At 44.1% G+C, this 23,053-nt stretch overlaps 3 protein-coding genes across 10 annotated transcripts in view; 1 reads left to right on the top strand and 2 right to left on the bottom strand.

Annotated features, from left to right (window-relative positions):
• Positions 1-6,417, bottom strand: part of LOC125768684 (uncharacterized) — a 32,248-nt gene extending 25,831 nt beyond the window's left edge. For 2 of the 6 annotated variants that reach the window (XM_049436700.1, XM_049436695.1), the window contains exon 1: positions 5,684-6,417. The gene's annotated coding sequence lies outside the window, so the exon portion shown is untranslated. Of the gene's footprint in view, positions 1-5,520; positions 5,628-5,683 lie in introns of those variants that run through there. The other 4 variants (XM_049436697.1, XM_049436699.1, XM_049436696.1 and 1 more) reach the window with 4 other exon arrangements.
• A 1,147-nt stretch (positions 6,418-7,564) lies between these two features.
• Positions 7,565-8,398, top strand: LOC125768699 (probable protein BRICK1-B). 2 transcript variants are annotated; one of them, XR_007418952.1, is made up of 3 exons: positions 7,565-7,777; positions 7,840-8,270; positions 8,340-8,398. XR_007418952.1 is itself a non-coding variant. In XM_049436722.1 (2 exons), the coding sequence occupies exons 1-2, from the start codon at positions 7,660-7,662 to the stop codon at positions 7,947-7,949; spliced, it is 228 nt and encodes a 75-aa protein (XP_049292679.1). In that variant the 5' UTR covers positions 7,565-7,659; the 3' UTR covers positions 7,950-8,398. The 2 variants fall into 2 exon arrangements, 1 of the variants encoding a protein (XP_049292679.1); XM_049436722.1 differs by having other exon boundaries at positions 7,840-8,398.
• A 139-nt stretch (positions 8,399-8,537) lies between these two features.
• On the bottom strand, positions 8,538-18,778 carry LOC125768693 (uncharacterized). Of its 2 annotated transcripts, none has more exons than XM_049436713.1 (4): positions 18,337-18,778; positions 17,130-17,220; positions 9,468-10,082; positions 8,538-9,406 (listed from the first exon to the last, which is right to left on the bottom strand). In XM_049436713.1, the coding sequence occupies exons 2-4, from the start codon at positions 17,132-17,134 to the stop codon at positions 9,052-9,054; spliced, it is 975 nt and encodes a 324-aa protein (XP_049292670.1). In that variant the 5' UTR covers positions 17,135-17,220; positions 18,337-18,778; the 3' UTR covers positions 8,538-9,051. The 2 variants fall into 2 exon arrangements, with proteins under 2 accessions (XP_049292670.1, XP_049292671.1); XM_049436714.1 differs by lacking the exon at positions 18,337-18,778 and adding an exon at positions 17,495-17,640.
• Between the last annotated feature and the right edge of the window lie 4,275 nt (positions 18,779-23,053).

The following is a 23,053-nucleotide window of genomic DNA, read 5'->3' as shown; positions in this document are numbered from 1 at the left end:
GCAATAGCAATAGGTACGTAACGTAATTTTAAGCGCTCTTTTCAATCTTACCGTATCAAACGGAATCAGCATTACATTAAGCGAGGATATATTAGAAAATTTTATGCGCTAACTCTGAACACAGTGAATATGATGCTGGGACAATGCGGCGTGAAAAGGCATCGTAAAATAGCGTTTGCATTAAATTGGCAATAAAAGTCGGTGAGAGCCCTGGGGAACCCCGGGACAGACCCGGCCCTAGAACTGGTCGAATGAACATGGAGAAAACTTCATCTGCAAGACTTCATACAGCACATTATCGCTGTATGAAGCGTATTATGCCGTGCGTTGTGTACAATGTATGTATGTACGCGCGACCCCGACCGAGCATCATGCTGTTCTTTTGGCACGTCTACCCCCGGACGTGCACACGTATCCCTTTTCACACCTTTAACGGCGGAAACTTTGTCCTGCTTGTCCGAAGCAGAGTTTGCCTTCGACATTGATGGCCACGCACAACACACACACACGTCGGGTTGGCGTGGAGTGGGGTTAGAGGATGTGCAAAGCGAAAATGAAATAGAGTCCATGGAATCGAACCATAAAACTCAATTTCGATGTTGTTTTCCCTTTTTTCCATTTTTGCTTGTTTTGATTGATTTTCCTCCGTTCCCACATTTGAGGTGGAAAATCGTTCATCAAGCAAGAGGATTCACCGTGTGGCACACACACACACACACACACTTACACATATTTGCCGTCATTTTTGCTGTCGAGTGGAGTGCTTGAATTCGGGTACGGATCGGTGTAATTTCCCGGTTCCGCATCACCTCAGCACGTGAATGTCAACGTGACCTGCGTCAACTGCAGCTCCACCGTAAGGATCAGTGCAGATGGTTTTTGGATGGATTTTTTGTTTTACCATGAAACACGTTGATAAGTTAACTTTCGACGTGCTTGGTCCAGATTTCATCTCCTGCTTTAGGAGAAAATGAAGACATCGAGTAGCATTTGTCTAGTAAATAGATGAAAATCATTTCATCTTTTGTATCTCTGATTTCGCTCTTGTTAATGATAACTTCTTAGTAGGAAATGTGGATTGGAATGGTTATACGCGTTTTGCATATATTTTGAAACATTTTGCCAAACAGTATGCAATTCACAATACATTTTCGTTTGAAGAGTTCCCTCCTTCGAATCGATAGAACGAAATTTGATCGGGAAATTAGTTCTTCAAGAAACGTATCGCTTCACCTGGCGGACCATTGCGATTCGAATGCGTACCATTGAATATCACCATCCATCAACATCGATTTTCCCACTCACCTTTCAATGTTTGCCCTCACCTCCCGGGTTGGCAGTTGGTGTCTTTCCTCCCCCACCGGGAGTATGTTGACATCGTTGTGGACAGGAGACAAGCCGAGACCTTTTGCCTGTAATATGTAGTGCTCGCACACATTTACCCACAGAAGGGCCGATCGTCGTCCGGAGATTTCGATAGGGCCGAGATTGACGCGTGAGGAACGGGATATACATGAACCGTAAGGACTTCGGCTCGGTACTCGTGGGAGGGAAAGTATGGACCAAATAAAGAAATCCAACCGTTACGATAATCATTCCGACCGATGATCTGTTGTGGGCTGGAAGATTGGGGAGATATATTGGTTCCAGCTGTTCATTTCCCGCCATCGCACACATTGGTCATTCGGAAAACGACCTGGCGGAGGCTGAAGCGATACTTTTCCGTCGGACCGTTTTCACAGCAGGAACAGTACAGTACTTGCCCTGACTGCTTTGTTGAAGGGGGAACGGATGTCTTCATGTTAATGCACCCGTAACGGACCCGAATGTCGTTTGGATGGTAACAAATGAAGGAAGATGTTCGAATACGATGATCCCTGGCTTGGCAGCTGATTTCCTGTGTGTTCCGGCATGTCGTTTTCTCTATTCCAGATAACAGTCTGCCCAAAATGTGAGATTGACACAGGATGGACGAATGACGAGACCAATCCTCCATTTTCTGATGCTCATTTTCCGCTTTACTGTAAATAGGCTACACTGGAACTGACTGACCTAGCAATGAGAAATTACTGACAATCAGTAACGTTTCCTGTGTGCTGTATTATTTGTGACTCAAATGCTGGAGATGTGGCAATAGCATTGAATAGTAAAATGTATTCCATTATGTAATTCTAGTTCTGTCAAGAAAACATTTTATAATAACTTCAAATAAATCAGTTATAAAATGATTAATAACTAATAGCTATCGTACAGGGGAAATTAACAAACTGTTACATGATTGTTACATTAAACGTCTCAAACAAATCGTTTTAATGGGGCATTTCCGTATAATGGCTTGTTATTAATAACACGAATGATTTATATGAAGAAGAAGCAAACAATCTTCCAATCCATCCATCTCGGATGGAAAATTTAAATTCTTGTCATTTTTTTCACTGTCGAAATAAAACAAAAATACACTAATGGCTCGAGGGTGGAGTAAACATTTACTCCATCTTCCACGTATAGGATGAAGTAGATGTGAATGCAAGGCAAAAAAAAATCATCAGAAACAAGTCTGAAAAATGGTTGTAAATCGTCGAAAGCATTTTTTTAGTTTTCTTTTTTGACAATTTATGAGTACTGCATACTGGTACGCCCCACGTAATCCCGATAGAGCCGATTTGTTTAGCATCGTAATCATGATTATCATCGTTATCATCTTTACCACCACCTGCCCTTGCCGAGGAAAATGCCAAAATTCGTCCGTTTGTTCCTTTCAGCTGTTTCTTTTCTTTTTTTGGTGCGACAAATATTGCCACCATCGTTGTTGAGTTTCAGTGCCGTTTTCGTCGTTGTCGTCGAACTGTAACGACAAACTTCCCGAAAGGCATCACGGAGGGAACGAAAACACCAAGATGGAACAAAACAGGTTGGGGGTTCGAGGGGTTTGGAACTGGAATGAACTGGGCGAGTGGAATGAAAGGAAAATTCATTGGATGAGTTTTCCTTTTGTGTGTTCCAAAGAACCGACTGGGTGATGTTCGGTTTCGACGGATTTGTACGCATTGGCGGCAGCTTTTTTGAGCTACAGGTAAACTCAATTGCCAAAACCATCATCCTGACTCGCGTTTTTCCTGCTCCTTGGTTGGGCGCGTACACAGATAAGGAACAAAAAAAAAAGAGAAATCAAACGAGTGGAAGATTCACAAACGATAAGAGATTAATCGAGTAGCAAAAGCATTCAGCTGGGATTAGTAGCGATGAAGAACAGTTGACAAATGGTATCGGCATAAGATGGAAACGAAGGGAGACCGATTTCCATTATTACATTTGAAAGGGACTGCTTTTCTTGGAGGACACATTTTTGCTACCATTATCGTAACTGCTTCTTGACGTGAAGGCCTGTTCTATTTCACAAAACTTCTTGTTACTGGATCGCTTTGCAACGAAATTAGAAACACGTTTAAAACATTCGCCTGTCCATGCTGTCCTCTTGCCTTCTGTGTGTAAGTGTGCCTTATTCATGTAAGCAGCAGCTTGGTTGATACAAAAGTGGAGCCAGCATTCACTCCAACACCACCGAAACCGTGCAAGGAGTACGCTCGGATGAACAAATATCGGAACTACTTTTTCCTTTGCCTCTCCGGTACATCGCACAGATACAGGAATAGAGGAAAATGTTTTTTTGTCATGCAAAATATCCCCAAACGATGAAACTTTTTCCCTAGCCTAGCGATCGAGGTAGACAATAGCGAGGAAATGGATAAACGAGGGGCAGCTGATGAAGGGCGGCTGGTTGGAATGTGGAAAATGTGTATGCTCTTGGGGAAAGAAAGCATCCTTGTTCCCAAAATTTTCGGAGATTTCCGCATTTCCACCAAAAGTGGTTAAGCACTTTTCCTTCGATTGGCTCTCTCTCGATTGTCTTCAATATTAAAGCTGTTCGTTACGATTGGTATGAAATTTTGGGATCAAATTGATTGAAAGATGGCTATATTAGCTATATTAGCGGAAGCAACATACGAAACACAAAAAGATCAGTATAGCATCTTTTCACTTACATTAGTTCTTAGAGAATTATAATTAATAGAGGTATACAATAATCTTATTTACTTTAAGAAAACATGTGTTCAACGTAGTTTGTTTGTACGTATAAGCTAAGTCCGAAACTTGAGTGCATCATTTTTTTTCCCCCAATCTTCACCATCATTGCAATGACAAGGGGTGGCATAATGGTTTTATTCGGTAATGCCACAAAAGGCACTCCATAAAACACTCACGTTTTGAATGGAGGGAGAGAGTACAACGCAAGAACGAACAACGGAAAAAATCTATGTCAGCTTCTTCGGTTGAACTTTCAAGATTAGCGGATAGTGAAAGCGCGCTGGAAAATTTGTCTCCTATTCGTTGAGGAAAACGCTTACTGGTGAGATAAAACAGTAAAGCATTGCTTTGCTTTTTCTGATGTTCGTGTAAAGCCTTCTGGCAAAAAGTGTTTATGTTTGCATAGCACTTGTGAAGTGAGAGTTGGGACAGAACAAGAAGGCAAAAAATAATCGCTTGTACTACACGTTGTTTTCAAGCTGGGCAACTGCAATGGTTGCCTTGTTTTGGGGTCAGTTTGCCTCAGCTTAGCCAGCCGTCTTTCCCATTCGCAACCTTTCGACGATAGACAACGACGACAACGAACGCTTAAAGCGGGCGCCGTTTTAACCTCCCGCAGGTCTTTGGTGTGCCAACAAACTTGCTCCGATCGCACGTACTGATGGGGAAGGATTTTCACACGTACAACCACACACACAAACACACGGACTCGTGAACAATTCTCGCATTGGGACAAAAGTGCAGGCCACATAAGTGCTCATGCCGGAAACAAGGATCTCTTGAGACTCAATCACATAACAGGCCGCAGACGTGATAGTGTAGTCCTTGCCGCAGGCTCTTCTCAGCCCAAGGGTGCCTATGTGTTGGGAGGAAAACTCTGTTTGGAAGGTGGTAATATTTAATTTTCCACTACGTAGCAATAATAACAGCGACGGTGCCGAGGAAGCGTGGGTTAAATGAAGTACAGCAGTGTAACAGTAGGACAGCAAAGTGTCCTAGACTAACCGAACACGTCACAGGCACAGTGACGCGTTACGAAGCCGTGGTTACGTGAAGCCGTTGGAGGCGACGGAATATGGATTGACGGTCATAAGGGATTGACGATAAATGCAAATCACTGCACAAATCACGGTCTATAGTCAGGGCAAAATGGCGTTGAAAGATGCTCACTCTCGTCCTCGTTGAAAGCACTAACGTCTTTTTGCACACCGGAAATGTTTTAGTAATTCCGTCCCCTAACTTTAACAGAAACTGGTTCAGGTCTTTCACTCGACATTCCCTGCTGCTGCTGCTCACGGTATGGCAGTGACACTGACACTGAAAATTTCGGGACAGACGTACCGAAATAGCAAAGCATCCCGGAAGCATTACCATTCGCAGTGGCAGCAGCATCTGCACCCAAGACAAATCGTTGAAGGGTGGGAGTTAAATCACCTGCAGAAACACCTGCACACGTACACAGGCTACGAACACTGGCAAACACCGTCTTTGTCCCCGTCGGGATATGACGGCACTGTTCCCCGTTAGCTCAAATCCTGAGAAACAGTTTGTGCAAAAAATTCACCCCCACCGAAAAAAAAGAAGAAAATTCACTAACACGCGTTCGAAAAAACGTTCCATGAAAAACACATCAGTTTATACGGGCACACATACACACACAGAGACACACACTTAATGACCACCAACCGGGAAAGCAATGCTTAGTGAAGCACAATCGAAGCGCACGCTCCCCTTTATCGGAGCACCGATGCAATCAAGGACGACCGTTTCGGAGCGTTATCCTTGCCGAACTGACTGAATGACTGACTGACTGTCTGGGGCAGTACTGGGAATTGGGACTGCTCGGTCTCGTTGGCTCTCGCAGTCGATTGTCCGCCAGCGAATGGCGCGCGGTTCTCGTTGCAACGATCGACGCGTGTTGATGGTAAACGCTGGAATGAGTGCTCAGCGTAGAATGTAGGAAGATTGATGCGTATGCAATGACCAAACGTTTACCATCAAGGATCATCCCGAACCTTAGAAAGAGAGAGAGAGAGAGCGTGCAAAATGAGAGCGAAAGTGTGCCAATTTCCCCGCCGAAGATGTTTGCTCTCTGGATTTTCCACATTCTTTACAAGGATAGTGAATTCTTCCCCATTGAAGGAAAGAGCTAACGGTAGAATAAGGAATCCCTTGCGCCACTAAGCAATCCCGATGTCGTGGAAAACTAGCTGGAAAATTCGCACATAGATTCACACATACACACACACTAACATTCACTCTTTTCAAAGTGATTTCTCGACCACTTCGATGGTTTGTGTGTTGCCGTGGCGAAGGTGTAACAAGTGGAAATCATCAACGATCGGTTTCATTCAAGTTCTTTTGATTGCATTTCCGTCAAGGAAAGGGTACTCTCACGTTCGGTTCTGCAATGTGCGTAGTGCTTAGATAGTGCTTCACACGCCGTTAGACTTTTCTTATTGCAAATAGCTAGAACATAGTTGATACTGCTTCCGGTGGTAAGAGTATCTGATGGTGAAAAGTAATGTTGCCTTAAAGTTTCTTATGGATTGCGGTCTTAAATCACACGGAATGTGGTTAATTGGAGTGTATTGTTAGAAGAAACCTTTATGGAAGAATTCAAAATGTTTTTGCTAAAAACTTTTGAAAGCATTTTAGTATAAATATTCTTGAAATATGTTTTTTTTTTTCAATAGTCCACCAAATTTTTTGCAACATTCCATTTCATTTAGGTCCGATGCAACTGCACGTTGAGGCGTTTTAGTATCTTGTTTGAGCGACCAGGACCTTCGGACGAATGCAAATGAACTTTACGCGAGCGTATTCTCTCCTGTCGGTATTTGCATACAACACACGGGAACGAAGACAGTTACTACCAGGAGCTGTAGTTGCCATGAGCAAAAACAGGGAAAATCCGCCACATGTAGGGTATTTCGTGGAAAGCGGCGTTGAACAGTTTGTGTTATGCTCAGAAAATGTGCGCATTGCATACCTTTCATCAGCGTGGCTGGCGTCCAGCTGATCAGAATCTAACAGGCTGTTGTTGGATGAAATGGACGTTACTTGTGTACGGTAATTTAATCGATCCTTATTACTTCTGCCTGAAAACGAATTCGTGCAATGATGTCAGGGTGTATAAATTTTAACTGTTTTCATGTATTTTGTAAATTTTGCCTCAATGTAACTGCAAACAAAAGCGAAGTTAAGTGAACGATTTCCAAGGTCTTTCCTCGATGAAAACATGTTTTTGAAATCATTGTTTCTTTCTTTAAACACCTAATATGTTATTTCGTATGTTGAGATTCGTAATTTTTGTAACAATTATATTACAAAAACAGAATTTATCAACGCGTACAATTCTTGTCGTACGAGTTGGTTTGTATATTACTGTAATTCAAATCAAATGTCAGTTGTGCTCATCCGATTATCCGTGACACACGAACAACGCGGAATGGGAATAAAAAAACACGGATAATCGGTATTGCATGTCCAATCGTAAATACAACAAAGTGAACGGAAAGCCAATTTCTCTAATTTAGTTAAATTAATACAATTGTGTTGCGAAAAGTGAAGATGGACGCACATCGGGAGGCGATTCAGAAACAGATACACCAAGATTGGGCAAATCGAGAATACATCGAAGTGATAACAGCGAGCATCAAACGAATTACGGATTTTCTCAACTCGTTCGGTATGTATTCGGTGTGAACTATTTAGCTAAGGCTGATGTTTCATCTCCGGTTATCTTTGTAGATATGTCTTGCCGGTCCCGGTTGGCTGTTTTAAACGAGAAACTAACGACGCTAGAGCGAAGAATCGATTACCTGGAAGCGTGCGTCACGAAAGGAGAAACATTGCAATAGTACTGCGTGTCCGGGTGCGGCCCTAACAACGTAGAACAGCAAGCAGTGTTATCCCTGTTATCATGATGGGATGAGTCGATGGAAAAACTGCCCAATGATGACATGAGTAAGAGCGAGTGGCGAAAGCTTCAGCATGAAGATTTCATTACAGTGTAACACAATATCGAACAAATTCTTTCCTCCCGGAGAAAAAGTGGATGCACGTACGTGGTACATAATCGAAACGCCAACGTGTAGTGATAGGGGACGCATGCACCGGACAACCTTTGAGTAGACATTGGTTGCCTCACTGGGACACGGCTCGCTAGATCGTGAGCATCGGTATGTGAGATTTAGCATTGACTAGGATTTATTTATATGTATCGTACGGCTTTATATGTTTCTTTCTAGAATGATACCATAAAAACATAAAAAAGAGGCACGTTGTGGCCTTCAAACTTCCCGGAAAATCCTATAAATCGTATTACTGATTTTCTGTTGGCGTGTAGCCAGTTTGTGTTTAGAGAAATTATATTCTTTCCTTTTGAATCGGCTCAACTCAGCTCGGATAACTCCGTCAATCAGTCTGACAAGCAATTGATGCAACAATTTCGATAAATGAAAAAAAAATAAATATTTTACTTTATTTCAACCTTAATACGAAGAAAAACACAAACACTCTCGACGCGGTTTCGCAATGGAAAAGAGACGAAAATGAAGCTCCCTTTCAAACGATGGTAGACGATGGAACAGATGAAGTAGCTGGAAACCAGACATTGAAAACTTGCCTTACGCGTTGTCTCTGTTCTGTGCGTTGTCTCGAATGCGCGATCCCTTGTCTCTGCACAGCTTCCTCTTTGACTTTGAGGCTTAAGATAATCGATAAAAGTTGGTTTAAAACGAAAAATGTACTCTTAGAACTAACCCGCTAATCATGCTCTGTCGACCAAAAGTCAACCTATGACCGGACCACCATTCATCCAGTGCTGAATGAAGGAAGAAGTATTGTGGGTATGTGGACGGTTCCACGCGCTTCTTTTCCATGCATGGCAGTGACGTTTAACTGGCCACTAGCAGTGGTGGTTCCCCCGATAACTCTTGGGAGTTCTGGGAAGGACTTGTCTTACTTCCGTTCGTAGCTATCGTATTCCGGTTCGTCCTCGTAGCGTGGAGTGGTCGACTGGATGTAGGATCCGGGTTGCGATGCCGGTCGTCGTTGTTGCAGGGAGATGTTAATCTCGTCCGGCGAACGGTAGACGCTGTGGGTGGGCTGAGGAGAGGACGGCAACCGGTAGGAGGACGGTGTCGTGGCATAGACCGGTTGCTTACGGATCGTCTGCTGCTGTGGTTGGTGGTGGTAGGTTTGCTTGATCGGTTGCTGTGGCTGATGGCGTTCTTCGTGCTGGCGCAGGACGCGTTCTTCGTCATAGTGACGCTCGTCAACGTAGAAGTTCTCCGGATAGTAACGTTCCGAATACCTGCGAGAAAAGAGACAAAGATGGCGTAACACTTCACTAGTGTCTTAAGTAAGAAACTTACCTTAGTGTAACGTTAGGTTTGGTCATGTGCTCCTCCATGTTAATCGGCTTGTAAAGATAATCGTTGACAAAGTGATACTTGGACGACTGTTCACAAATGTTGTCGCCTGACGGCGGCATACAGATCAGATGCACCTGGTGGAAAGTGAAACCCTCGGGGCAAATCCATGAGTGTTTCTGGTTTTCCTGACAGTAGTGGAACACTTCACAGCCGAGACTCTCGTCAGCATAGTAGCCAGTCGTGCGGCCCGTACACTGGAACTGAGACTTTTCGAGCAGCAACGTCAGCCGGTCTGGTTCCTCTTCCTGTTCCAGCTCTTCGCTCGAGTAAGACGGTTTCTTGAAGCTTTTCTTCAGTGTGTTACCCTGCTGCTGCTGACGACCACTGTTATACGATGGCACTGGTCGATCATCCTCTTCCTCCTCCGAGGAGCTGCTGTACTGGTTTGAGTACTGTCGCGCGCGATACGCTACATTGTTGGCCGCCGCAGGAACCGTGTCGAAGGAGCTGGTAGCAGATGTCGAGGAGGACGCAGGCGATGCCGATTGCTGCTTGTACTGCTGGCCAGAAACTACACACAGCAGCAGTATTCCGCAGCAAAGCTGAAGCGTTAATCTAAGATCAGGAAGAGAGAGAGAGAGAGACGTAACAAATCAAATAATTAATGTCTGCTCCACCTTTTATTAAGGGTTACAGTCGTCGAGGATAGGGTAGTTGTTAGTACCGCAAGAAAGTTTTTCCCGAACTCTTGTCTATAGTTCCGACATTGAACCACCAGCGTCAACGTCTAATCACTGCAATGTCTCGCACATGTGCTCCATACACACACATACATATCACACAATGGCCAATTAGGGGAAGAAAAATTAGCAAATTGCGCCATGAAAGTCACACGCATCTTAAATGCATCGAAAGCGATGAGAAGCGATCATCGTTTGTGAGGGAAGGTCTTGAAGTGAACTTTCGCCCGTTTGCAGTCATTTTAGTGGTGTGGTTTTCGTGTGGCATGAGGGTCATAACCTTTGCGCATTGGAAGAAGCAAATCATGGGTTCTTTGGTTTCTTTTCTCATAACGTTCCCTTGCCCCATTTTTTTGCAGTCAACGATCTGGTGATCCTCATTTACATGTGCGCAAATTTTCTACACCTTCGCATCGCCGATCAATCGTGTACGATTGTCTCGTGTTTGTGTCTTCAAATGAGATCATACGCTGATAGATGAATGCAACGGAACGAGAGTAAGGAGGGGGATTGAGGGGGTAGAAGGGTGTCCACATGAATGCTAAATGGCATTCATGAGCATAAAAAGCGACGTTCGACGATGGTTTATGTCGATTTGAATTGTCTTTTTCCCAAAGGTGTCACTCCACCGCGACCCACCCCCACCCTCCCTATTGTGGGTGCGTGAGGAGCGACGCTTACGCAACCTCGTAACGAACGATCGTCTAGGTGTCATTTGCCATTCCGAGACGGGTACGAACGAGCTTCAACATTGAAATACCAGCCAGGCGGTCAACAAAAACAAACTGGTCCTTCGGTGGTCGAGTGGTCGGTGTCATTACACAGGAAAAGCAGAGAAAGGGCAACTCTCATTGGTAGCAAATTGGTAGCTTTTATCTGGATAGTCGAGATGGCTGGAAATGTTGGAGCGTGCATCGGTTCACTGTCGCATGACGGCGCTGACGACAAATCCGTTATGAAAATCGAGATGTTTTATTATATCATCGATTAAAGGTGTGTAGATTGCAACGCAAGTGCGGCACATTTCGATGACAGCCATGATACGAACGGTCCACCGAAGGTATTGTCACTTGTCCAATCTCAAGGATTAATGGTAGTTTGATCGCTTTCGAGATGGGGTTACCGATTGGACCCTCAATAAATGGATCGTGTTTGCTTTCGTCGGTGCTTTTTATTATGTGTCAAACGGTGCTCAAATTACAACGGTGACATATATTTCAAACCTATGCTTCCTTCTTATTAAAAGTAGATTAACGTTTGCTTCCCGCGTGAAAATTCACATCATCATAAAATCATAAAATAGTCCACATGTCCAACATTGTGTCCACAAGATTGTGTGCAATGTCTTGCTATATATTCGCCTGCGGAATGGCAACCTTCTCTCGTACTTAAATCGTTTCGATCTGGGTTTACATCATCTGTACCGTGATTTCGGCAACCTGCGACACCGCACAGGGCACATGGCGTTCTCACGCGAAAATTAAAGCAACGTGTCACGCTGCGCGCAACAGATAGTGCACGTCTTCGGGGCAATTTGATACACAGCATGGAACGTAAGACCGTTAAATACTTGAGCACACATATGGAAAGATAGCACTCGCTAGAGCTTGCAACATGTGCCATGTTTCGCTAAATAGAAGAATTCCCCTGCTAGAAGTGATTCGATGCGTGCAAGAATTGCGCGATAGAGGGCTTTTAACGAGATTTTTGTTCGGAGCTTCAAAAAGAGGTCAATCACAGGAAGGTTCTCGGTCAGACCGATCGACCAATTGGATGGTGCGAGGGTGATCGCAATACAAAACAGTAAGGTCCAATACGCCACGGCTCTTAAACTTAGCACCTGGTGTAGAGGGAAAAGATCTTGAGTATCTTCGGTGGCAATCAAATAGGGGCGTACATGGACAAAAACAGCCCTTTAAACGCATCTCCACCCATCCGTTGCACTAGCATTAGACGACTCAGCATGATTGAGTAGGGAGAAATACACACTCAATTACATCGTGGGCATTGCCTTTTCGCGTGCCAGCAACCAGTACACTCAAGGCCACGTGGGTTCAATAATGAAGCATTCCGTATGTGAATATTTAATGTGTAGCCATTGTTTTTGTTCCACTGAAGAGTAGCTAAACATTTCATTGCAAACTTAATGCAAAGAAACACCTCGAGGTACTAACCGAAGAATGTATTCCCCGCGGTGGTGTGTTTGTTCGTTTGTTTGTTCAGTAATCGTTGTTTTATGTTTCACTTTCCAATCGAATGGTAGGAAAGCGCACTCATCGGTGGGAAAAGCCGTACGGAGAAAGATGCAGTTTTTGTTTGTTGTTTTGCTACAAATCCCTCCAATAGAAAAGAAAAATCAACACGTAAACCATTGCCAGGGTTGCGGTTGATTGAATCTCCATCCCGTTCATTGTCACGAACGAGGAAAGCAAATCGCTCGTTAATCTAATAACAAATGCTTTCACTCTCCACAATGCTGGTTTCACGTCATTGAGACTTGTCTAAATTTTTGAGTTTGATTAGTTTATTCGAGTGCTTTTTCACCACATCAACTTTCGGCGCAATTTGATGTGCGATTGTCCACTGTTCCAAATGATTTACGAATCGCGCTTAATCGATCGCAGTTGCGGTCAGTCAGAAATTTCTTCCGCCTTGCAGCACCATGCGGACACCGGATGTGTCGCTTATGCAATTGATTGATTAATAAATTCTCCCACTTGCGAATGGAACTTCGTGTCTGCTTTTGATCGGTCACCGTTTGCCACAAAGCACGGTCATTTTTCGTTGTTTCGTTTTCGTACTGCAATATGCCCAAAAATGGTTTACCCACCTCGACAGGAGGAAAGCTTTCCGAGTGGTAAAACAACGCGGGATGTTAATAGAAAAAATATGTTTCGGTGCGGAAAAATGATCGCTTCCGTCGCTGGCGTGAGAAGCACTTCGCCATCGCACGCGAATCTCCATCCCCGTGTCAGTGCAATAAAAAAAGGCCTCCAAAGCCTTCACGAGAAAGGAAATAAGACGTGTGGTGTGTGTGTGTGCGTGTGCGGTGAATGGTACAAAGTAAAGCAGGACAAATGAAACTGGGAATGACGAATGTTTTCCGCCTCATTATGACACTTTGAGGCTTGATTTTATTGCTTTTACTGTTTGCCCCCTTGCACTGTTTGCGTTGTGTTGCCAGTCAGTTCCGGTAGTTTTGTTGTGATGCCAGGAGAGGTGGTCATAAATGCACGATGCTTTCTATCTCCATAACATCCCATACAAGGAGAGTCGTCAGTTTTCGGAGCAGAATAACGTCAAACATACAACACTACTACCTACATACAATGCATCGTGCAACATTGCAATCGCATTGACCGACGCTTTTATTTGCCATAATCAAATTGTGTTTGGTTGTCTTTTTCCCTCCCGATGAATTTCACCCGTACACCGGACGGATGTGCAATTGGTCACCTTCTAAGCCCCAAAGTACACGTGCTCGTTTGCAAGGAAAAGTGTTTTCTCTTTCGAAATTCGTTCATCGGTAAGGTGCACAGTTGCTGCATTGATTAATCTGTGTCTCGAAAGCACTGGCAGCTGGCAGCTGCAATGTACGTACGCTGGTTAGTAGCAGCTGCTAGACGCATTGCCTGCACGCCTTTGCAATAGAAATGATGCTAATGACTTTCTGGCATCGAAGTGCAAATACGACTACACAGCAATGGCGGTAATTAACGTGACTAAACGTTTTGCGCAATGCGCGCCAAGCGCATTTCTTAGGAGCGTGTATGCGTGTAGGAGAAAAGGAGTGTGGCATCATGACATCAGTCATTTGCCATTTGAGGATCCAACAAACCAACCGTACCCGATGGAGATTGATCATCCCGCGCTGCATGCTAGTGGTCTAGAGGGATTCCAATCAGGCGGTAGAACGAATGTGAAACATTTCCCATCCTACGATCGGTTTCAAAACTCGATTTTGACTAAGCGATATAAAGCTCCAAGGACGTAAGACTCTGCTCCCTGAGGGTCTTATCTAACCTTAACACGGTGCTCTGAGATGCAGCTGGTTCTGTGGGACAGTTTTTGACATTCTCGCCCGTACATAACCCTCCTCTGAGCGTCTGCTGCGGCACACTATCGTTCGTTTCGTGGTTCATTAATCACCCGTTCCGGGACGCTGCACGGGATCACTCGACTCATCACGTCACGTGGTAGCGTGATCTTTACAAACTGCTGCTCGCTTCCACACTCGACCTTTCGTCGGGCGCATCATTTATCAACAATTTGCTGGCGAACAGCTCTATCCAACTCGTTGCTCATTTGGCGAGAAAGCCCTTAACCACTGTTACCAGGTGTGTGGATCAGCGGCGGAACGGTGATAAATTGGAATTGAGATGCGTTCGGTCCCGAAAGGGTTCGTGGGAATTACACCTCACAACGTCACACTGTGGTCAGCAGTGGTAACGAGCCAACTGAGATTGCTCGGCACTAGCCTGTTGGCCTGTTGCAATGGTTGCGAAATCGTTACTACCTTAATTCACCGGGAGTCGGCAAAAAAACTGTAAAACGACGAACCTGTTCATAGGACCACATACAGAATGGAAGCTGCCATGCAGGTTAGCAGTGGATATGCCGTAACCCCCTTACCGTGGCTATCCTGATTCGGATTCTCCTTATTACTCTGAATAAAATTGGTCGCATCGTGAATATTTTTTTCGCATCGGAAAGAGAACACAGCGCGTTCGTCGTCTACCGCCGAGTTGAAGTCTTTCGTGGTTGGGAAGGAACGCCGCTGTTACATAAAGCTGGTACGAACCCGAAAGAAAACTTCAACCACAACGATCGTTCGATCGTGTTATTTATGGGCAAACTTGCTGGGATGAGTGTGGATGGTGGAACGGGAAGGGAAGGATCGATCCAAGGCGATCAGACCCTTTTCGGAGCATGCCGAGTCCTGTGGTCGGTGTGTGAGTGTGTGTATGTCAGTTTGCAAAAAATCTCCCGACAAAGTGAGAAAAGTTTTGAAAAGCAAGACGGCAAAAGGGGAGTACGAAAAGGAACATAAATGTTAATAAATAACGATCATCTTGCCGCCTTTTTCTTGTCCGTGTACGACCAACGATCGATGAAAAGCACCGATGACTACGCAAAACGGGGTAAAAACACGAATGGGGTACGATAGTGGTGGATCATATTTTTTGTCCGTAGAAAGCGATCGAAAGAAGAAAGTAAAAGCGAAAAATCTGCTCGTATAGCAGCTTGTAGCATGTGCAGCTAAAACAAGCTGCTTTTTTCTTAGCTTTCTTCCCGATCGATGTGAGGGAACCAGATGGTCAGGTTTAGGTATTAGATAAGTGGACAAGATCTTGCGTATTGCGTATTAAATTTACACGCGACAGGTCTGTTTTCGGTGCAATCACACATCGCACGCAGGGATTGCCGGTGTTAACCTCTTGTGTGTTCTTGTACGCGGTGGTCAGTCGGTCAGTAGTGGATCGGTCTTGGAGCTCCTTTTTTGCCTTTTTTTCGAGTTTATATGTATGTTACGAGTGTCCCCGGGGGCTTGATATGATGCAACGATATGGCCTGCAGGCAACATTAACGTGCGTACGAGGTGGCCAATCGTTTTGGCTAATGAATGGTTTCATTGCCTTTTTCTACAATACTAGTGATGGATGACTTTTGAAACTTTACATTTTATTAGAAGAATTTAAAGATTTTACATTTACAACATTTATACATTGTATTAAACAAAATGTATTTGCTTAATATCGCCACATCAATTTACACTTACAAAATTACAAGATTTTACCTCTTTCATATGACGATTCATTTCGTTCACTGTCAATACACCATCCAACTTGCAACACTAATCGGGCTCCAGGCCCGGATCTCTTAATGACTTGCAGAACCGACCGCCAAGCAACCCATTTCCACCTGTAACCGGCGCGTGTGGTTAGCAATGTTTCATCCAACTGTCCGCGTTTGGCAATTCATTCCCAATACTCTTAACAGACGACACGAGCGAAGAAAAATGGCGCATATAGTATGGATCCGAGGACACCCAACGATGCTCGAGGCGTCCCTTAAGAGAGGACACCTTACGGCAAACACACAATGGAAGAAGAAAAGGTGATCTGATATCTGGCAGATTTCGGCACGCAAATCATTTTGTCAATGATTTCGAATCGTTCCACAGTTTACGACATTCGAACGGTGCCTTGCCAGATGATCGTTCGAGTAGACCGGTGGGCTTAGCCAGGCGTTTTTTCATATTGATCTGTTGCAACATTCTCCCACTAATCTCACCTTCGCCAGTGTCTTTAAAGATGTGTACCAGCTTGAGGGAAAATAATAGTATCTCACGTTGGAATGATTTCGCTCGCTTGTGTTGGGAAATCGGAACAACCGTTCCCGTTGTTTTATCGCCCCAGCATGGAGAACCAGCGTGGACCTCACCGGAGGGCGTGACGTGATGTCGTCAACATTAGCGCGCTCCGGACACGACAAATTTCGTGGCTAATGATATTGGAGCAAAAAGGCCATGCATAATGCCCTCCAGCTAAATGGGGGCATTTGATTGCCGGGGCCAACGGTGGGTCTAGCAAAAACAGGGGCCAAACGGATCTGGGCGGGTGCGCATATATGTCGAAATTGAGTCCATTCATTGTGTGCGATCATGAGCGAAGGACCGAAAGGACCACCTTGGGTAAAAGGGATTTCCCGAGGGTGACTATTGGACCGATGATGTTTCGATGTGTCACTACGTCTTGGGGGTGAGTGGACAGGTATTGAGGGAAGTTCGTGATCGCGGGACGCCGTTGCTTCATGCCTAAATAAGGGCATCTTGCAGCTCGAGATGCAATGTATAATTGCATAGTTGGTTTTATTTTAAGCTCAATGGCAACTGAACCAGAAACTGTAAAAAAATACGTACCTCATTTTGATTTTGTTATGTTCCTTTTGTTCCTTGCAAGCACAATACAGTAAAGGGAAGTGGTGAGCACTAGGCGAGGAGCTTGATAGCACTGGGAATGAAGAAGAAACAAACGGAACTAGATCACTTTCACGGAAACAAAACACACTTTATAAATAACACAAGGTAAGATTTACGTAATTTCAATAAAGGAGATTAGTGAACGCCTTTGTGTGGGATTAAATTTGTAGTTTTTCTTCTTCTCCTTATCCGAAACACTATATGAAAACTCGCTCAATCGTGATACGGCGGGTAAATGTTAAAGTTAAGTCACTGAATCCTAATTTTGTGTGAAACGTGTACAACAATTCGTTTTGTTTTTTCACCTAATCAATCCAACGTCCACAACGGCACACCGCAAACTGTAGCCTCCGGACGACCGCAAACTTCCGAAGGAACCAAACTTTTAGCTTACTTCAAATCCCACTTTCCCCTTACTTTTTGCGAGAGAGCAACAGAGGGAGAGGATAAACCTCTTATATCGATCGTCTTCTTCTTGAGCGGGAGCTAAATTTCGCGATTTGCACAACATGCATATAGTGTGGAGGGTGCCGGTTGGCATAGACCCGAGATTTATGCTGCTGCTGCTGCTGCTGCACTCAACCTACGATCGAAAGAAAAGCGAGAGCAAAATGGGTGCTCACTTTCCTTTCGTACGTTAATTGTTATGCTTTCCGATTATAATCGCATATTACCGGAGTCGATGGAAAGTCGTTGAATCATACACACGGGTACACAATGCACCAGGGAGATGATCTACATAAAAAGGGACAAGTAGCCAGATGGAGAAGGATGGAAGGAGGCATGCAAGCAAGATCAAAGGCCGCGAAGCAACTCGACGACACGAAATAAGAAGCCACAGTTTGTGCGTTTTTTTTATTGGTGAAGTGTGTTTATGCTTTTCGAGGGGTTTTCGGTTCCTGAGTGATCTCTTGAACTATCCAGCAAAGGATGGAATATCACTTCAAAATGACCACACAACACTGTTCATAAATGTTCGACGCACGACTGTCTTTCGCAGCAATATGTTGTCTTATCAACCATGGTATCCATCCAAATATCACTATATTATTTCTTATTCACTTTAATCAGAAAACGATCGTCCTGCTTCTGTTAGCACCACATTTTTCCATTCTTAAAATTATAATTCCTAAACCGAAAAAAACACCTTTTAAACACTCCGATCTGTCGGCCTATAGCTGATTCGTCGTCTGCTGCTTTATGGACGCCGTCTCATGCACGAGTGTTCTGCCGGTGCGGACGAATTTAATGTTTTATATGGCTCACCCCATGCACCCACCACCATGCAGCCCACCCGCCGCCGTATTGGCGATGCACAGACCGTTGGCTGGCTAGTAGCTACCCAACCCCACTACCAAAAAATAGAAAAAATCCCCAACCGAACAAACGACTTCGGCGATGACGACGAATGTTCGGGGTTGCAATTTAACGTCGAATGCTGCACGTTCCATATCGCAGCGTAAACATGGTGGATGCAGGCGAGAGAGAACAAGAGTAGGAGTAAGAGAGTATAATACAATACGGTAAGATAGCCTGCAAAAGATGAAAAGACAAACGTCGCTCGTGTATCATCGGAAACTAATAATGGAAATGACAAAAAAGCACAACCAAGAGTTCGACGAATAAACGATTATTTAATTCCAATCTGTTGTGGGTGTGCGAGCAGGAATGATTTGGGATATGGTGGGTGTTGTCAAATGCAAAATTTGCAACAACGTACTAGCACAAACAATTCGCACAGCACATTCCGCAAAAGAGCTTTGCGTCTCGTGCTTCTCTTTCAAATGTTCCACTTCATCAGCAAAAGTTGTCACTTTTAAAAATGGAAAGAATATTGTGCGTGGTGTAGAGCCTTATTAGTGGAGAGGGAGTGGGCAATTATGATATGCTTTAGTTTCCGTTTTCACTCGCCTTTATCGTTCATTAATTAATGGCTTTAAACCATTATGAACGACGCTCTGCTATCTTTTTCATCTTTTCCATTTTAATTTTCATCCAAAACTAAAAAGATTAAAGCAGAGGAAGGGAAGGCAGAGAGAAAAAAACACTGCCCAAGATTCGAGCATGAAACGGCTGGTGCCGAAGGGAAAGCCGATAAAAACTAGACGATGAACCCACGGCCATGCCTCGATGGAAAGTGATCGCGAAAAGCGAAGGAAAGAGGCTGCGTGTATGTGCACACGAAATGGTAATACCGTAAAGAAAACTTAATAAACGGAACGAAAGTAAAACCACCCTACCCCGAGTGCGGCTATTTCATGTGTGTGTGTGTGTGTTTTTTTTTTAAATACAATTTAGTATCCTCAACTGCTACTACTACGATTACTGGCAGTTTGGAATTGATGCAGTTTCGTTTGTTTTTTTGGAATTCGCCCCATGAAGCAAGTACATCGTTTGTTTGTTTAAAGTGCGAATTTGTATCTGTTTTCGATTTTCATGCATTCATTTACGCTCCAAGATGCCACCCTTTTGCCCCATGTCTTTCCCACTAATCTTTGAAGTTTTTCTCTGGAAGCGGCAGCTATTTTTGTTTTTGATTTTTCCTTCCATCTTGAGCGAGTATCAGTAGGCAAAATAAACAAAACGTAAAAAGTGCTTTCTTCAAGCATGATCAGCGTGACCAGTGTGCGCATCTCTCGATCACGAGCGCATTCAACCGTGTAGCAAAAAAAAAAAAATTGCGTGCGATTGTGGGTTGGGTTGGACGCAAATGTGTAGCAGTTTTGAGCATATCACTCGCCAGGACAGCACTCTCTGATAAGGCGAGTGTTTAATGCGTTCGATTTCCGAGTTACATGATCGCAATGCGATGTGCAAAGCCAAAACGAACGTTCGCGTATTGTTGATGCACTTGTAATCAAATGCATGCCATTGCCGAATGCCAGATGCTAATTAGAGTGGCAATATCCTTCCTAACATGCTTCTCTACGGTATGGGTTACATTTTCGGGTGAATTTTGCACGGTAATAGCACGCATCGAATAACTGATCATGCTATTTTTGAACAAAATTCAAATTTCACCTTCGATAGCTGGACAAGCACCCAATACCCTGTGCCGTGGGTGATATGTCCGGTATTTGATAGATTTGATATGCTTCTATTTGCTTCCATTATGAACCATACCATCGATATGCATGAAAGCGAAAGCAGTCGAAGGTTGATGCTCAATTTTCCCTTCTTTAAAAGGGCGTCGAGATCGGTGGAAAATTCATCTCTGGTACGACCACGTGCTGACAACCATGACCAATTTTCAATAGCCGAACGACACGTTCACGGACGGACGGAAGTGTCCCGGTATGACCTTCCACAGTGGCCAAGGCTAAATGGTGGTAGTGATCGCAATAAACGTTCGATAATATTTGTTTGGTAAACGTAAGGAAAAGTGCTCGCAGTCACTCACGGTCGGTATCAAACGTAGATCAAAACACTCCCCGTTCCGGTCCCAAAACCGGATGTAACATCGAGGTTGGTTGGTAGCGAAACCAGGCACATTCGTCGCCTACTCATCTAGCTGCTGCGGAGAGAGGTACCACATTCATTGCATCGCAGTGTGTTTGCTTTCAAACGATCGTTAAACACAATTTGCATGCTTTAGTTGTCGGGAGGCTTATGCTCTCCTTTGTTTAACGGTGCAATAGTTTCCATCTCTCTCTCTCTCTGTTCGCACTATAAAGGTTCGTCGTTTACTATCCGCTCAAAGCACTGGTTCAATAATTGGCTCAATAGCGCGCAATTGATGTGGTGGATGTAGTTGCATACTAACAGGATGATCGCAGCCAGGCAGCAGGTTCATGCATTAAGGGACCAGCTTGTCAGTCGAGTAGTGAAAGTGAAAAAAGCGAGCACCAGGATTAGGTTCAATGTGTGGAATGTTAGCGTAACAAGTACCTAAGTACTGCTATTGCGGATTAAGTTTAAGATCTATCATTCCAGCTAACCTTCTCAGGCAGGTCAAAAGCTAAAGATGATCTACGTGCACGTATTAGGATCGATTGTAAACTCGATGAATAACTGCAAATATTACGTTCAGCTTCGCACTGTAGAGTAATTAATTCGAGTGACTTCAATAAAAGCTCACCCAGAATGCGTAGAAAGTATGCACCAGGAAGCGCATGAGTCCGCGTTAAGTGAAACTAATACCGAAATTCGATCACAAAAAAATGTTATTTTTGATTGCGGTGCACGTCGAACGTTTTTATGCTTCTTTTTTCGGCTATGGCCAATACGCAAGCACTCCAATTTCCCATTATGTCAGCATCAGCTGCAGACTGGCAGCGCCGTGTGTACGTTATGGGATGCAAAATTATACGCGATGGATTTCTCTCCCCTCGTACCATTTTGTCTCCTGTTGTTACCAATGCTTCACTACAGACGGTGAGGATTTGGTGGAGTAAAACAAAAAAGTAGAAACCATTCAATGGAATCCATCGACAAAACAAGAGCAATCTCATCCCGAAACCGGCCACTGGTGTGTGGTGGATGGAACAGGCATGCGCCGTGGGACAGATTGGGATGATTAATTGGCCTCGAAGCGACGCGGGTGTGGCTTCATCGGCAACAGCAAAAAGATGAGTGCATGAAAAGCACTCACACATGCTCAGTTTGATTGAGCAACGAGCAAAATGTAATCACATTATTTTTTGACGCACGTATGCGAAATTAAAATCTACACTTGTCTGTCCGATTACGTATATTATGCATTCGGAGAAGCTAAGATTTCCCCGACAGATGTCAGCTTTAATTGAAAAGTAGGAAAGTGCAGTTGTTATACTGCTTTGTTTTATAAACCCGCTGACTCCACTCTTTCTATCCTTCCATCGTTTATTCCTGCAAACTGCAAAGAAAGTGTAAATGACATGTACCATTTTCACCTATATTAAATGAAAATTCCAAGCCGCGTAGATGAGAGTGGTTGCAAAAGAGAAAAGCTCGAACCGATTCGCTTCCGTTTTTCCCTGCCCCCAAAACTAATGGACTCAAGTTTAATGCTGGGAAATTGCACGCCATCACAACTGCTCGCCAGGCCATGCGCTACCAACGAAGCGGGGATCGCTTGTCGCTCGAACGAACGTATCTTATCGAACCGATCGCGGGCATCAGTTTGCGTTAATTTGATGAACCAAACTCACTCCCCGGCTTCCCCATCCACTTCGAAGGTTTCGGGACCGTCTGCATATGAAGAGGGTGACTTTTCGGTACAGCTTTTTCTTTGGCCACATTATAATAATGCGCATGTTCGAATGTATCCATTATGCGCTCGAGATATGCGGGTTTTTTCGCACTTTTTCCACACCGCCTTTTCCAAATCACCTTCCATTCAAACCGGAAACGAACAATTTGCATTTGATTGTCATTAGTTGGTGGTTGATCAATGTAGTGATTATTTGGAGTAGATTTCTTTACAGCGCATGTACAATGTTTGGAATTATAACAAACTAGAGGACAATTATTAACAAACTGAGAAAAATATGCCTATTTTGGTTTACAATAAGCATACAGATCACCAATCTATACGCATGTGAGTAACGATTGAATACGTATGTGAATCACGCATGTGAAGCATGGTTTTAATTATCTCATTAGCAAGCGATCGCATTCAACGCCATTTTGGTCAATACTATGTGCACCATCGGCGGAATGTAGTACATACGCAGTACGGTAAGATCGGCTACGATGTTTGCCTTCGATTAGCAAACGAAGAAGAATGAACCCGTTCCTCTTCGACGGCGAATCAAAACAGCAGACCTTCTGAATGAAGCGCTCAGCAGCCTGTCCCAAAAAGCCGGCTTAATTAGGTGAGCTGAGTGGTTGTTTTCGACGTATTTTTACTCGTCCCAGTTGCAGTGAAATGCCAATGATGCAAT

Source organism: Anopheles funestus, chromosome 3RL (genome assembly GCF_943734845.2).
Source record: "Anopheles funestus chromosome 3RL, idAnoFuneDA-416_04, whole genome shotgun sequence".
Lineage (NCBI taxonomy): Eukaryota > Metazoa > Arthropoda > Insecta > Diptera > Culicidae > Anopheles > Anopheles funestus.
Note: the sequence above shows the minus strand (reverse complement) of the source record. Positions and strands in the feature narration are given on the sequence as shown.